The following is a 16365-nucleotide window of genomic DNA, read 5'->3' as shown; positions in this document are numbered from 1 at the left end:
TATCTAGAGTTTCAATTTCTAAACCAGAGCATTCAGGCTTGCAAGGGCGTCTTGAATAACCTTCCCACTGCATAGTCTCTCAGTTACGTGTGAGAATCTGCAATGGCAAGGGAAAGGCACTCTGCATATGCCCAGTGGCACACCTTTCTCTGTCACCATTGACTTCAAATTTTCCAGAGACGAGCTTGGACAGTAGAAGCAAATTATGAAGCACCTAGAGGTCATCCAGTCCAACCCCACCCTGCTCAGGGCAGGAAAATCCAGCGCTTCACCACTACCCCAAAAGGGACTTCAAGAAGTCTGCTTGAAGACTTCCATCCCAGGGCAGACCACCACCCTTTAAAGCCATTTTAACCCATTGTCCCGGCAGCTCTTACCATCAAAACCTCTCTCCTAACGTCCACCCAAAACCTACCCTTTTGTGACTGAAACCCTCTGCCCTCTGGGGGGGCAGAAAAAATAATAATCCTTGTCCTCTTCTCTCTATTGACGTTTTGATGGAAGAGAAGCTCTCAATGGCTACTAGCCGCAATGGCTACATTCCACCTCCACAATTGGGAGGCAGTAATGTTTCTGAGGGATGTGGGTGGCAATGTGGGTTAAACCACAGAGCCAAGGACTTGCTGATCAGAAGGTTGGTGGTTCGAATCCCCGCGACGGGGTGAGCTCCCGTTGCTCGGTCCCTGCTCCTGCCAACCTAGCAGTTCGAAAGCACATCAAAGTGCAAGTAGATAAATAGGTACCGCTCCGGCGGGAAGGTAAATGGTGTTTCCGTGCACTGGTCTGGTTCGCCAGAAGCGGCTTCGTCCTGCTGGCCACATGACCCGGAGGCTGTACGCCGGCTCCCTCGGCCAGTAAAGCGAGATGAGTGCGCAACCCCAGAGTCAGTCACGACTGGACCTAATGGTCAGGGGTCCCTTTAGCTCTACATTTCTGAGTGCCAGCTGCTGGAAACCACAGGACGGGAGAGTGGCTCTCATGCTCGGATCCTGCAAGTGGATTTCTCATTGGGGCAATTGTTTGGCCCCGTGAGAACAGGACTCTGGAATAGGTGGGGCACTTGCATGATCCAGCAGGGATTTGAAGACTGGTTTCGTACCCCCTTCCCCCATCATTCTTTTCCTCTCCAGGTTAAACATTCCCAGTTCGTAATTGAATTGTAGAAGGGGCCACGGGGGTCATCAATAATAATAATAATTTATTATTTGTACCCCGCCCATCTGGCTGGGCTTCCCCAGCCACTCTGGGCGGCTTCCAACAAAGATTAAAAATACATTATAATGGCACACATTAAAAACTTCCCTGAACGGGGCTGCCTTCACTTGTCTTCTAAATGTTAGGTTTATCTCTTTGACATCTGATGGGAGGGCATTCCACAGGGCGGGCGCCACCACCGAGAAGGCCCTCTGCCTGGTTCCCTGTAGCTTTGCTTCTCACAGCGAGGGAACCGCCAGAAGGCCCTTGGCACTGGACCTCAGCGTCCGGGCTGAACGATGGGGGTGGAGATGCTCCTTCAAGGATACTGGGCCTTTGAGGCCGTTTAGGGCTTTCAAGGTCAACACCAACACTTTGAATTGTGCTCGGAAACATACTGGGAGCCAATCTAGTTCAACTCCCTGCAATGCAGGGCTCGAACTCACAGCCCTGAGATTAAGAGTCTCATGCTCCACCGACTGAGCTAGTTCCTTCAGCCTTTTCCCACAAGGCTAGCTTTCCTTGCCACGGACTATCTCAGTTGCCCCTCTCCCAAATCCTTTTCCAGCGGGTCAACGTCCTCCTTACACTGCAGCCCCCAGAACTGAACGCACAACTCGCAGGTGAGGTGCAACTGGTCCAGAACCAAGCGGAACAGTGACTTCCTGTCACTTGGAAGCAATCGAGAAGCTACGTGCCCACGCTCTTGTTGCCATCCCAGATTGCCAGCCTTGACCTTCCCGCGGAGCCAGCGAGGTCACTGACTGCACACAGACACACACGGCTTGCAAAGTGGAGGTGGCTGAAATGGGCTGGCTCCTTCCCCAGTCCCCAATTCACGTGGCTCCCCCGCTGCCAAGCAAAACAGAAAACAGAACTCGCCTCCGGAGTTGCCAGGCTGCTCTTTTGGGCTCTGTCATCTGCAAGAGTCAGGACTTTGCAAACTGTTGGGAGGGCCGCCCGAGAATTTAGACAAAATCATGGAGGAGGGGGCTGACTATGGCTCCAGTGGAGAATATGTTCTGGCTCCAGAGCCCTTTCCTTGTTCAATCCTCTTTTAAAATTCGGTGGCCATCGCTGCGTCCTCTTGGCAGGCAGTTCCATAGTTTAACTCTGCCCTATATGGCCTAGGAAGGACACAGGTGGCACTGCGGGTTAAACCACAGAGCCTAGGACTTGCCGATCAGAAGGTCAGCGGTTCAAATCCCCGCGACAGGGTGAGCTCCCGTTGCTCGGTCCCTGCTCCTGCCCACCTAGCAGTTTGAAAGCACATCATAGTGCAAGTAGATAAATAGGTACCACTCCGGCAGGAAGGTAAACGGCGTTTCCGTGCGCTGCTCTGGTTCGCCAGAAGCGGCTTAGTCCTGCTGGCCACATGATCCAGAAGCTGTACGCCGGCTCCCTTGGCCAGTAAAGCGAGATGAGCACCGCAACCCCAGAGTCGGTCACGACTAGACCTAATGGTCAGGGGTCCATTTACCTTTATACGGCCTAGGACCCCTGTACCTACGGGACCCCCTCTCCTGGTATGTCCCACGGAGGACCTTACGGTCTTCAAACAAAAACATCTTGAAGGTCCCAGGCCACAGAGAGGTTAGGCTGGCCTCAACCAGAGCTAGAGCTTTTTCGGCTGTGGCTCCGATCTGGTGGAACGCTCTGTCACAAGAGACTAGGGCCCTGCGGGATTTGACATCTTTCTGCAGGGCCTGCAAGACGGAGCTGTTCCACCAGGCCTTTGGCAAGGGCACAGCCTGACTCCCTCCTTTGGTATTCCTCACAGAACCGTAGCCCAATTGGTTGCCATTAATCTGATTTGAATTAATTTGATTTTAGAATGTGTATCATATTATTGTTGTTAGCCGCTCTGAGCCCAGCTTCGGCTGGGGAGGGTAGGATATAAATAATAATAATGAGGAGGACTTGATTTTCTCTTTCCTGAATCTTCCCACATGCAGCTTCATGTTCAGAATCCAGTTCGAGAATGAATTGCGGGTACGGTCTAAAATAAACTGTTATCAGTGTATGTCTGGGTTTCACATCTTCAAGAAGCTGCAGAAGGAATCAGGTGTTTGGCTAGAGCTGAGTTCCCCAACCTGGTGCTCTCCGGATCTCGCTGGGGATGACAAGAGCTGGGAGCCCCACAGCCTCGCAGGGGTGCCAGCCCTGTCTTATCAGCAGCTTGCGTCCGGGGTTAACGCAGGCGCCCTGACTCTTGTTGAGCAGCGTGAGAATGCCAGCATGGTGGTGGTGGAAAAAGAGTTATTTCCGACCTGGTCCTGATAAGCCGTCTCCCAACACACAGCTGCGACGACAGGACAGCAGAGACTCTCTCTGGGTTGAAGAGGGGAGGCTGCAGGGCTCCAAAGATAGATCTCTTGCCCCCTGAGCCTCCCCCCCCCCCCAAATCAAGAAAAGAACAGCAGCGACTGAGAGAATCCCCATTTTGCAAAATTCATTGCCCTTTGGACAACTCAGGAACATCCAGGCTAGCAGACAAGAAAGGGGCGTCATGATAACTAAACACAGCTTCACCATCGCTTGACATCAGGGGGGATAAATAGGATATTCTCTCCCCCTGTCCATTTTCTGCAGCTATTTAGAGCTGGAAGGGGCAATTCTGATCACTGAAGCAGAGATGGGGAGACTCCCCTACGAAGGAAGGTTGGGTTTTTTTTTAATAATAATAATAATAATAATAATTTATTTATACCCTGCCTATCTGGCTGGGTCTCCCCAGCCACTCTGGGCAGCTTCCATCCAAATATCAAAAATAATACAGTGTCAGAGATTAAGAACTTCCTTAAACAGGTGTTGCTTAAAAGTAAAATACAGTGGTACCTCTGGTTACGTACTTAATTCGTTCCGGAGGTCCGTTCTTAACCTGAAACTGTTCTCATCCTAGAGCCAAGTTCTTAACCCGAGGTACTATTTCTGGGTTAGTGGAGTCTGTAACCTGAAGCATATGTAACCCAAGGTACCACTGTAGGTTTTCTTGCCTTGACATCTGCTGGGAGGGCGTTCCACAGGGCGGGCGCCACCACCGAGAAGGCCCTCTGCCTGGTTCCCTGTAACCTTGCTTCTCACAGGGAGGGAACCGCCAAAAGGCTCTCAGAGCTGGACCTCAGTCTCTGGGTTGGACAGTGGGGGTGGAGATGCTCCGTCAGGTCTATTGGGCCTATGAGGCCGTTTGTGTGAGTGCCTGGAGGTGGGTGGAGGTTGGATGGCAGCTAACAGATTGAGGTTGAATCCTGACAAGACAGAAGTACTGTTTTTGGGGGACAGGAGGCAGGCAGGTGTGGAGGACTCCCTGGTCCTGAATGGGGTAACTGTGTCCCTGAAGGACCAGGTGCGCAGCCTGGGAGCTCCATCTGGTACGCAGGATGAGACCCTCCCTGCCCGCAGACTATCTGGCCAGAGTGGTGCATGCTCTGGTTATCTCCCACTTGGACTACTGCAATGCGCTCTTCGTGGGGCTACCTTTGAAGGTGACCCGGAAACTACAACTAATCCAGAATGCGGCAGCCAGACTGATGACGGAGTGGCTGCCGAGACCACATAACACCGGTCCTTAAAGACCTGCATTGGCTCCCAGTACGTTTCCAAGCACAATTCAAAGTGTTGGTGCTGACTTTTCTATCCCTCAAAGGCTCAGTAGACCTGAAGGAGCGTCTCCACCCCCATCGTTCAGCCCGGACACTGAGGTCCAGCTCTGAGGGCCTTCTGGCAGTTCCCTCCCTGTGAGAAGTGAGTTTACAGGGAACCAGGCAGAGGGCCTTCTCGGTAGTGGCGCCCTCCCTGTGAAACACCCTCCCACCAGATGTCAAAGAGAACAACAACTACCAGACTTTTAGAAGACATCTGAAGGCAGCCCTGTTTAGGGATGCTTTTAATGTTTGATGTATTACAGTATTTTAATATTTTTTGGGAAGCCGCCCGGAGTGGCTGGGGCAGCCCAGCCAGATGGGCGGGGTATAAATAATAAATTATTATTATTATTATTTAGGGCTTTAAAGGTCAGCACCAACACTTTGAATTGTGCTCGGAAACGTACTGGGAGCCATAATAGGAATAGGAGAGTGAGGGGGAACAATGATAAAAGACAGTGGATGGAACGTTTTTCTGCCTCTTGTGGACGTCCAGTGGAGCTGGGTGTCAGAAGATACAGGGCACAGACAGCGCCAGGCAGCCCTGCTGCCCTCCCTGAGCCCCAAGCTGTGGTCCAAAGCTCCTGGAGGGCACCGGGTTGGGGAACCAAACAAGGGGACGTTGCAACGAGGCCTCCATGGGGCTCTGCAAAACCTAACACACATAAAATAAGCGATGTTCCCATCTCTTTAAAGCTGAACCTTTTCGCAGCTGTAGCCTCAAGCACAGGTCAATATGGGTGGCAAGGATCCAACCTGCTTGCTAAAGACAACAAACCCTCGTTTTTGGCCCGTGGGTTGTGCTGTGTTGATCTTCCTGGAGGCCTGCTGGACGCAAACAATGAGGAGGACTCCATCCCAGAAGCCCTTCCTGTCACGGCCGCCTCACCAAGAGATCGGCACAGACTGTTTACCGGGACCTCCCTGGAGGGGAGCCAGCTGCCATTGTTGTCTGTGAGGTTACGTAACAACATCTGGGCTCAAGTCGAGGGAGGCGAGGCTGATTTGCATGGAGATCTGACGTCACACCAACTTTAAGAGGTCTCCCTGCAAAGAGAGAGAGAGAGAATATCTCCAGAGCAGAATGGAGCTGAAGCAGCACTAATAATAATAATAATAATAATAATAATTTATAACTTATACCCCACCCATCTGGCTGGGTTTCCCCAGCCACTCTGGGCGGCTTCCAACCGAATACTAAATACAATACAGAATCAAACATTAAAAACTTCCCCAAACAGGGCCACCTTCAGTTGTCTTTTAAAAGCAAAATACAGTGGTACCTTGGGTTACAGACGCTTCAGGTTACAGACTCCGCTAACCGAGAAATAGTAACTTGGGTTGAGAACTTTGCTTCAGGATGAGAACAGAAATCGTGCTCCCGCGGCACGGCAGCAACAGGAGGCCCCAGTAGCTAAAGTGGTGTCTCAGGTTAAGAACAGTTTCAGGTTAAGAACGGACCTCCGGAACGAATGAAGTACTTAACCCGAGGTACCACTGTAGTTGTTGTTTATTGCCTTGACATCTGGTGGGAGGGCGTTCCACAGGGCAGGCGCCACCACCGAGAAGACCCTCTGCCTGGTTCCCTGTAACCTCACTTCTCGCAGGGAGGGAACAGCCAGAAGGCTCTCGGAGCTGGACCTCAGTGTCTGGGCTGAATGATGGGGGTATACCCTCCTTCAGGTATACAGGATCAAGGCTGTTTAGGGCTTTCAAGGAAACGTACTGGGAGCCAATGCAGATCTCTCAGGACCGGTGTTATATGGTCTCGGCAGCCACTCCCAGTCCCCAGTCCAGCTGCCGCATTCTGGATTAATTGGCAGTTTCCGGGTCACCTTCAAAGGTAGCCCCACGTAGAGCGCATTGCAGTAGTCCAAGCGGGAGATAACCAGAGCATGCACCACTCTGGAGAGACAGTCTGTGGGCAGGGAGGGTCTCATCCTGCGTACCAGATGGAGCTGCCCTGGACACAGAATTAACCTGCGCCTCCATAGACAGGCAAAATGCAAAATGCCAAAGCCACTACAGAATCTTTTACAAAACCGTAACCACAAGTCAGAGGGAGAATGAAAAGCCCCGGCTGGTCAGTCAGGCTCATGAGAGCAGAGGTATGGGAATACACCTTCCATATCAGCCCCTTCACGATGGGTGTAGTGGATTGTAAGGCACCATATGGAGGAAAGATTGCACCATTTGGGACCTTTTAGTTTAGAGAGTCCCATGGACTGCAAGAAGATCCAACCTCTCCATTCTGAAGGAAATCAGCCCTGAGTGCTCACTGGAAGGACAGATCCTGAAGCTGAGGCTCCAAGACTTTGGCCACCTCATGAGAAGAGAAGACTCCCTGGAAAAGACCCTGGTGCTGGGAAAGATGGAGGGCGCAAGGAGAAGGGGACAACGGAGGACAAGATGGTGGGACAGTGTTCTCGAAGCTACCAGCATGAGTTTGACCAAACTGCGGGAGGCAGTGGAAGACAGGAGGGCCTGGCGTGCTCTGGTCCAGGGGTCACGAAGAGGCGGACACCACTAAACAACAAGTAGTTTAGAGAGGAGGTGAGCAGGAGGCGACACGATGGAAGTTTATAACATCGTGCTTGGCATGGAGACATTGGACAGAGAAAAGTCTTCCTCCCCTTGTCACAGTGCAACTTGTGGAAGTCCAATGAAGTTGAATGTCGGGAGATTCAGCACAATTCAAAGCATTGGTGCTGACCTTGAAGCCCTAAACGGCCTCAAAGGCCCAGTAGACCTGAAGGAGCGTCTCCACCCCCATCGTCCAGCCCGGACACTGAGGTCCAGCTCCGAGGGCCTTCTGGCGGTTCCCTCCTTGCGAGAAGCAAAGCTACAGGGAACCATGCAGAGGGCCTTCTCGGTAGTGGCACCTGCCCTGTGGAACGCCCTCCCACCAGATGTCAAAGAGATAAACAACTACCTGACTTTTAGAAGACATCTGAAGGCAGCCCTGTTCAGGGAAGTTTTTAATGTGTGACATTTTAATGTATTTTTCATCTTTGTTGGAAGCCGCCCAGAGTGGCTGGGGAAACCCAGCCAGATGGGCAGGGTACAAATAATAAATTATTATTATTATTATTATTATGGATGGGAAGTCCTTCTTCCCGCAGCACGTAGTTAAAGCTACAGAACTCCTTTCTGCAGGAGTCAGTGATGGCCACCGATTTGTACCGGGCAAATTTATGGAGGAGACGTCTATCAGCATAGGGTTGCCATATTTCAAACAGTGAAAATCTGGACAGAAAGGGTTTGGTTTTTTTTAGTTTTGCCCAAAGCTCTTTTGGGCAACATCACACACAAAAATGCCGTTTTTGAGCTATTTTAAGGGGAAATCAGCAAAATCGGCACTGCTGTCATAGGCTGCCATATCGTCCGGATTTTCCCAGACATTTGGCTAATTTCCACCCAGATGCTTCTGCTGAAAATGGTATTTGAGATATGTCCAGGAAATTCCAGGCGTATGGCAACCCTATTATCTGCAGCTACTAGCCACAATGGCTATACTCTGATGCTTCTGAATGCTGTTTGCTGGACTGGGAATCACAGGAGGGGAGAACGTTGCTCTTGTGTTCGAATCCTACCGGCTGGTTTCCCACAGGTTGGCCACTGCGAGAACATCGTGCTGGACCAGATGTTGCCGTTTTTCAATCTTGCTGAATTTGGGGGGTTTGTCTGTTCTTATCAGCATTTTACGCAAAACACTCAAGCGATCTTTCTGCTTCGATTGAGGCCTCTACGTTTTGCTAAATAATGCAATCTTACCTTGCCCCTTGGAAAACTGAGAAAAGGCTCTCTTCTCTCCCTCCTGGTAAAACAAGGGTTTATTCCCCAGATCCAAGCAAAAAATACACTCCAAAACGCCACAAGACACACATACACACCGAAACGTTTGGAAGAAACACCCTGCAGACGTCACAGCATTAAGGAAGTCAGCCTGCAATGCCAGGCCTCTACGGATCTTTCTTGCGAACAAGTGAAAAGGCAAGCCCCACTTAGGTAACAATTTGGTTTTCAGGCCAGGGGGAAAACCGACTGTGTCCACTGCAGGTCCCTCTTCTGCTGTAGGGTGGTTCCGATTCCCACAGAGAAAAGTCCACACTCGGCCAAGGCCAGCAACATTTGTCCTGCAAAATGGTGTTCCAATTTAGCCAGAAAAGGGGGAGAAACGAGCCTCTAATTCAGCGCTGGCGTTTTGTCACGCGAGATGGGAGAATGGTGCGTTCCGTGTACAGAGAAACTGCAAACCTGGTGCCCAGTCCAGCCAGCAAAGACAAAACCAGTTTGGGAAGGCAGGGATCCCCCACTCGCCCAGCCACTCCTACACAACACAGGACCCCGGGATTCGACGGAGTCGTTTCGTGGAAGCAAAGGCGCTCTTCCTCACCCAGGGACACCGAGGTTTCCACTGGCGGCTACTCCGGGGTGACGCGGCAGACCCGGATGTGGATGGCCGAGTTGTTCCGGGTCCTGGCCAGCGGTTCGTCGCTGTCCCCTTCCGGCTCGGCCACGTCGGCCAGCTCCACGGTGGACGTGTTGGCAGCCAGGCACAGGGACCCGCTGCCGGTGGCCTCTAATTGCAGGGCGATGTTGATGGCGCGGTTGATGGCCAGCCCCAGTCCGTGGATGCAGATTTCAGGACAGCCGCTGCCGGGCGCAAGCAGCTTCTGGCAGCGGCTTAGCTGCGCTTTGAAATCCGTCTTCATGTTGATGTAGATGTCGCTGCGCCGGCGAGGGAGGCGGCGCGGCAAGCGCCGGCGCAGGGCGTACTCCGTCTGCGTGGGGGGGCCCGGCTCAGACATGCGGTCCTGGGGAAGAGAGAGGCGATGGGTGGGAGGTATAGTGGTTAGGATATAATATACAGTGGTGCCCCGCAAGACGAATGCCTCGCAAGACGGAAAACTCGCTAGACGAAAGAGTTTTCCGTTTTGGAGGTGCTTCGCAAAACGAATCTCCTATGGGCTTGCTTCGCAAGACGAAAATGTCTTGCGAGTTCCTGCGGGGTTTTTTCCCTCCCCCCCCTTTTCTAAGCCGCTAAGCAGCTGATCCGATAAGCAGATAAGCCGCTAAAAGCTGCTAATAGCGCTAATCCGCTAATCCGTCAATGGGCTTGCTTCGCAAGACGAAAAAACCGCTAGACGAAGAGAATCAAAGAACGGATTCTTTTCGTCTTGCGAGGCACCACTGTACAACCGAGTGACTGGGTGAAATTATGGAAAGAAGGTTTAAAGTTTACTGCATGTAATGCATTAAAAGAAAATGTGATGGAAATGATGTATAGATGGTATATCACTCCTGTTAAGTTAGCGGAAATGTATAAAACTAGCAATAAATGTTGGAAATGTAAAGAAAAAGAGGGAACATTCCATCACATGTGGTGGGAATGTAAAAAGGTGAAATATTTTTGGGAGATGATATGTAACGAGTTGAAAAAAAATGTTGAAATATACATTTACAAAGAAACCAGAAGCATTTCTATTGGGAATGGTGGGAAGGGATATAAATAGAAAAGAATGTAAGCTTTTTTTATATGCAGTAACAGCAGCCAGAATACTATTAGCCCAGAAATGGAAGCAAGAAGAATTGCCAACGATTGAAGAATGGAGGATGAAGTTGATGGACTATGAAGAATTAGACAAATTAACAGGAAGGATCCGAAAACCAGTGGGACCAGAAATTTACCGAAGACTGGAGTAAATTTACGAACTATATGAAAAGTATTTGTGATGATCAGACGACGTTTGCAGGTTTGCACAAAGTTCTGTGAGGAGTATTGTTGGAAATATTGTAAAAATGGAGAAGGGGAGATGACAAGTTAAGAGAGGTAAAGACAATATAAAATTAAGTAATGCATAAAAAGAGGTTAAGATGGAAGGTCATTGGAGGTGCTGATGGAAGTCCAAAAAAAGTGTATTTGTAATAATTTGTGTGGTACGTTTTATAATTTGTATGTTAAAATTAATAAAAATGTAATTTTTTTAAAAAAGGAGGTATAGTGGTTAGCGTTGGACTAGGACGGGGGTTTCAAACTTTTTTCTCTGAGCCACACTTTCAGAATAAAAATCGCAGAGGTGTTTTTTAAATGGATAAGGAATATATGGAGAAATAAACAAGTCCCAGCTGTGCTTGATTTATCACACAGAACACAACTGCTTTATAATATTATTGTGGAACATCCAGAAAGTATAAGACAATGCAGCTATACAAGAACAAAATACATGTGGAATGATAATTTTTTAAACCAGCAACTGTAGAAATAATGTTTTATTTGATTATATTACTAATGGACGTAGTTGGGGCTGGTTTTTTTTTGGGGGGGGGAACTGTATTTGATTGCTTGTGTTTGATTATATATTGTTCTTATATTCAACTAATAAAGTATTTTTTTTAAAAAAAGAAGAAAATATAATTATACACGAGCTTCTTACATATGTATGCATGCAAACTCGATGAGAGGTATGAGCTTGTTTTTGCCAGGTAATCTCATTTATATTAGGTCTAATTTGAGACAAGCAAATTCTCATCTCCTCATCAACACTAAGAAGCCTTGCTCTTGCTATCATTTTGAAAAGTTATCTACCCATTATTCAAATAATAATAATAATAATAATAATAATAATAATTTTATTATTTATTTATACCCTGTCCATCTGGCTGGGTTTCCCCAGCCACTCTGGGAGGCTTACAGCACTTATAAAAAGCCACACGCAAAACCCTTTGAGAACCACTGGACCTGGGAGGGACCTGTGTTCGAATCCAGCGTTCGAAAGATCACTGGGTGTGACCTTTGTGGCCAGTCCTGCCTCCTCTCTGCCTACCCTGCCTCAAAGGGATTTTGCAGAGATTAATGGAGGAGGTGGAGACCCCCGTACACACCACCCCAAACTCCCTGGAGAGAGAAAAAGGGGAGGGAATAAACACACAATAAAGATATACATGCAAGGAAGTAGTAGACTGCGTGTACATGAAATGACTGGCAGAATCCGAGACCAGGGGAAAGAGACGGCGGAAGAAGATTGGAAGAAATTTAAAATTTATCTTAAGAAATCCTGTAAAATTAATGAGGGCTAAAATGTTGAAGTTACAGAAAATAGGGGATTACAGCTGTGGAAGATTAAGTAAAAGAAAAGAACAAGGGAAAATTAGATAAAATTAAGGGGGAGGATTTGCTGAAATAAATTTGGGAATTGGGATGCAGAAAGGGGAGGTACGGGGAAGTCGGCGAAGTAAGGTTTAAGAAAAAAGGATTTGAAATTATACATGTTTGTTTATGTCTTTGTATGTTTGTATTGTGTATTGTTTGTGTTTATATAAATTGTGAAAAACCAATAAAAAAATTATATAAAAAAAAGACTGCGTGTACAAGACTGAACACAAGTCTCGAAGCAGAAATAAACTTCCCCTTAACCACACTTTCCTATTATTTCCCCCTGACATTATTTATTACCGCAATTAATAATAATAATAATAATTTTTTATTTATATCCCGCCCTCCCTAGCCGAAGCCGGGCTCAGAGCAGCTCACAACCGTAAAAATAACACAGTTTACATAAAATCGCAATCAATTAATTGAAACACATTCTAAAATCAAATTAATGGCAACCATTTACTCAGAAGTAAGCCTCGCTGTGTCTAAGGGAGCTTTCAGCATAAGGCTGTTAAATGGGGATAAAATGGGGGGGGGCAGGAGAATCTTGAGTTCTTTGAAGGGAAAAGCTGGGTTATAAACCTAATAATAAATAAAAATAATAAAATATAAAAGGTTTGGGCGGGCGCCATAGTCAGCAGCAGGGTGAAGGCGCCTGCCTAAAAAAAATCAGTGGCAGGGAGTTCCGAAGGACATCGGTTCCTTGCAAGCACGTTAATGAGCAATGCATGTTGCAAATATGATGAGGTCCCTTGATGCACCCCCAGTTATTCCTTCCGCACCCAAAAACCTCCCCTGCCCCACATCTCTGCGCGCACCCCTCTTTTTGCACCCCACCCTGCGCCCCCTTCCTTCCTTCCTTCCTTCCCTCCCTTACTCCTTGCACCCTTTCCTCACCTTTCCAAGCGGGTCTCCCCAACAAGGCAGCTGCAGGGGGGAATAGAGCAAGCGCGCGCGCACGCACAAGCACGCGCACGCTCTCGCTTTCTCCGCACGCTTCCGGTTTCCGCTTGGAACGCTCGCGTGGAACGTTCATACAGCAATGGAACGTTCATACAGCAATGGAACGTCCCGGGGACGCGCCTGGGAAAACATTCGCACTTACACTTTCGGATAGATAGATGCGCGGGGCGCGCGACTCACCGGGGGGGGGGGGGAAATCCAACCCCAAACTAAGAATTATTATTTTTTTTGCCCTTTTGGAAAGATCCGTCGCTGTGCTCGGGGAACAAAAGGAGTTCATGCAAAAAGAAGAGAGGCCTTGCCTTATTTTATGGCGCATTTCCCACCATATATATATCTTAATCAGGAGTGCCTGGCGTGCTCTGGTCCAGGGGGTCACGAAGAGTCGGACAACACGACTAAACAACAACAAATATATTTACGGTATATATAAATATATATAAATTACTTTTTATATATTTATTTATATATAATTTATATATATTTATATATAAATTATAAATATATATATAAATATATAAATATGTTGTTGTTTAGTTGTTTAGTCGTGTCCATCTACATTTTACATTTAAGGGCCATGTGAGCTAGAGTTTCCACCAGGTGGGCATCACCAGATCCTATCTCTTGCCAACCCCACAAACCTACCCCAAAGGAGGTTAGAAGGATTAGAATTGAACCTAGCCAGCGAAAAGGCCTTCTTTCTTGCGGGTTAAACAAAAATTGTAAATTGTTGTCGTTTAGTCGTGTCCGCCTCTTCGTGACCCCCTGGACCAGAGCACGCCAGGCACTCCTGTCTTCCACTGCCTCCCGCAGTTTGGTCAAACTCATGCTGGTAGCTCCAAGAACACTGTCCCACCATCTCGTCCTCCGTCGTCCCCTTCTCCTTGTGCCCTCCATCTTTCCCAACATCAGGGTCTTTTCCAGGGAGTCTTCTCTTCTCATGAGGTGGCCAAAGTCTTGGAGCCTCAGCTTCAGGATCTGTCCTTCCAGTGAGCACTCAGGGCTGGTTTCCTTCAGAATGGAGAGGTTTGATCTTCTTGCAGTCCATGGGACTCTCAAGAGTCTCCTCCAGCATCAGAATTCAAAAGCATCCATTCTTCAGCGATCAGCCTTCTTTATGGTCCAGCTCTCACTTCCATACATCACTACTGGGAAAACCATAGCTTTAACTATACGGACCTTTGTTGGCAAGGTGATGTCTCTGCTTTTTAAGAGTGATCCATGAACGGGAAATGTTCATAACTGCTTATATAAACAACATGTCTGAAACCCCACAGAAAAAGTCCTGAAACCATTTTGTCCCTCCCAAATTGACCTCAAATATATGTCTGCAAGGTCAAAGAAAAATGGAAAATCCTCCCCATTGTCTTTTCCTTCACAAATCCTGTCTTATGGGTATGTCTGTGTTTGAATAGGGTGTGAGCCTGTGACCTGGCTCAGGAACTAAGTATTTGTCATTACAAAAGACTGGCCAGGCTCCCCAGGGTATCCAGTCAAGTGACCATTAACAGGTAACCTGCCAGACAGGAGGTAAACACAGACAGGAGACAAACAATGCGCTCAGATTTCTGTTGTAGACCACCCCTTTCTGTGATGTAGGTATGATGTTTCTGGGGGTGGTCTTGGACTTCAGGGCGGGCAATTTAAAATGTCTATATAAGGGCAGGCACACCTGGGTTCGGGGTCCTCCTCCGTCTCCTGCGTGTAAGGGGAGCACCCTGTTGCAACAGGTGCTTTGCTTCTCAATATTCTCTGGTTGGCCTCTGTTATTTCTCCAACCGATGGAGAACCTGCAAAGGACTCTATAAGGGCTCTTGTGTCCCCCGTAAGGGAATACGGGCAGACTTTTGTTTATTACTGGTGCCCAAAGGGATTATCTTGCTGGGTGGAAAAGTCATCTCTCCATAGACAGGTCCAGGCGGGTGTGTGCTGTGAGATTTTTCCATGGAAAATCCGGGTGTCTCCCCCACCCAGCTCAATACGCTCTGTTCCTCAACTCACAGTGGAAGGAATGCCCTATCTTCAGCCTCTTCACGCCCCAGTTTTGGGGACTTTCCACCAGGAAAGCAACTTGCAAGTCCGGTTGGGAACCACTGCTCTAACCACTACACCACACTGTCCCGCGGCTTTTTCTCTCTCCCTCACAGAAGAAGAGCCTTATAGCTGGATCATTCCAAGGGCCTGCCTAGCTCAGCACCCTGTCCTTACAGGGGACAGCCATATGCCCCAACGGTTAACTAGCAAGCGGAATTCGAACCCGTGCCCACTCCCTTCCTGTGGTTTCCAACACCTGAGATTCAAAAGCATTGCAGCCTGCCAACTGTGGAGGGCAGAGCACAGCCGCCATGCCTTAATCCTCCGTAAATTGCCTTCTCCTCCCTGGCGCAAGAAGGGTGCGTAGGATCAGGGCCCTCTGGCAACCATCGATAGCCCTCTCCTCTTCCATGGATTTGCCCGGTCCTTTTAAAGCCATCCGAGTTGGTGGCTGTCGCCTCCTGTGGCAGGGAGTTCCGCAGTTTATGTGCTGCGTGAAGAAGGATGTGGTGGGATTGCAGAGGAAATTTTTAAAAAATGGGAAATGATATGTAATGAGTTGAAGAAAATGTTCAAATTAACACTTGTAAAAAAATCCTGGAGCATTTTTGTTAGGGGTTGTAGGAAAAGACCTGCCAAGGAAAATGAAGAACATATTTTATGTATGCAACAACAGTCTTAATAGCACAAGGATGGAAGAATGAAGAAACCCTGACAAAAGAACAGTGGCAAGGGATATTGATGGACTACGCGGAACCGTCAAAATTGATGAACAAACTACGCGATAAAGGACAACTGTGAGTTCAAAGAAGAATGGGTACCTTTTACAAAGTACCTAAAGAAAGAACAAAACGAATTGGGACTCCTTGGCAGGTTTTGAATAAACAGACACAAATTTGTCTTTAATATAATAGACGGATAACTTAGAGATTTTTACATTTTTATAACAGGCAGAGAACAATATGTGTTAATAAATCAGAAAGAGGGGGGTGGGAGGGGGGAAATACAATTGTTGGAATAACTTGTTATGTGAAAATAGCCAATAAATAAATAAAGGACCGCTGTTTTATCTGCCCTGAATTTGAGGGATTTCCGCAAGTTACGGGGGAGCCTATCAATTTCGTCTGTCCACTCCAGAAATCTTTTTTCGTAAACTTCTTACCATTTCTCTAAGCTAAAAAACAGTACCAAACCTTGTTGCTTTCCTTTGTCGCTCCATCCCTTTGATCCATGCTGGCTGCCCCCCCCCCTGTTTCCACCTGTCCGTCTCTGCTCACCTGTCCTCCCCGCCCCACAGCAGATCCGACCAGCCTTACAGGTGGGTCGTTGTCTGACTCGCCCCACCCCCAGCCCTGACCCAGCCCCTCTCCCCCC

The 16365-nt window shown here is 48.3% G+C and overlaps 1 protein-coding gene across 1 annotated transcript; it reads right to left on the bottom strand.

Annotated features, from left to right (window-relative positions):
* Window positions 1-8653: 8653 nt before the first annotated feature.
* Window positions 8654-12990, bottom strand: POP7 (POP7 homolog, ribonuclease P/MRP subunit). Its single transcript, XM_083472937.1, has 2 exons — window positions 12892-12990; window positions 8654-9655 (listed from the first exon to the last, which is right to left on the bottom strand). The coding sequence occupies exon 2, from the start codon at window positions 9647-9649 to the stop codon at window positions 9263-9265; it is 387 nt and encodes a 128-aa protein (XP_083329063.1). The 5' UTR covers window positions 9650-9655; window positions 12892-12990; the 3' UTR covers window positions 8654-9262.
* Between the last annotated feature and the right edge of the window lie 3375 nt (window positions 12991-16365).

This window comes from Podarcis liolepis (genome assembly GCF_965112155.1).
Source record: "Podarcis liolepis genome assembly, chromosome: 13".
In the NCBI taxonomy this organism is placed as follows: Eukaryota; Metazoa; Chordata; class Lepidosauria; order Squamata; family Lacertidae; genus Podarcis; species Podarcis liolepis.
Note: the sequence above shows the minus strand (reverse complement) of the source record. Positions and strands in the feature narration are given on the sequence as shown.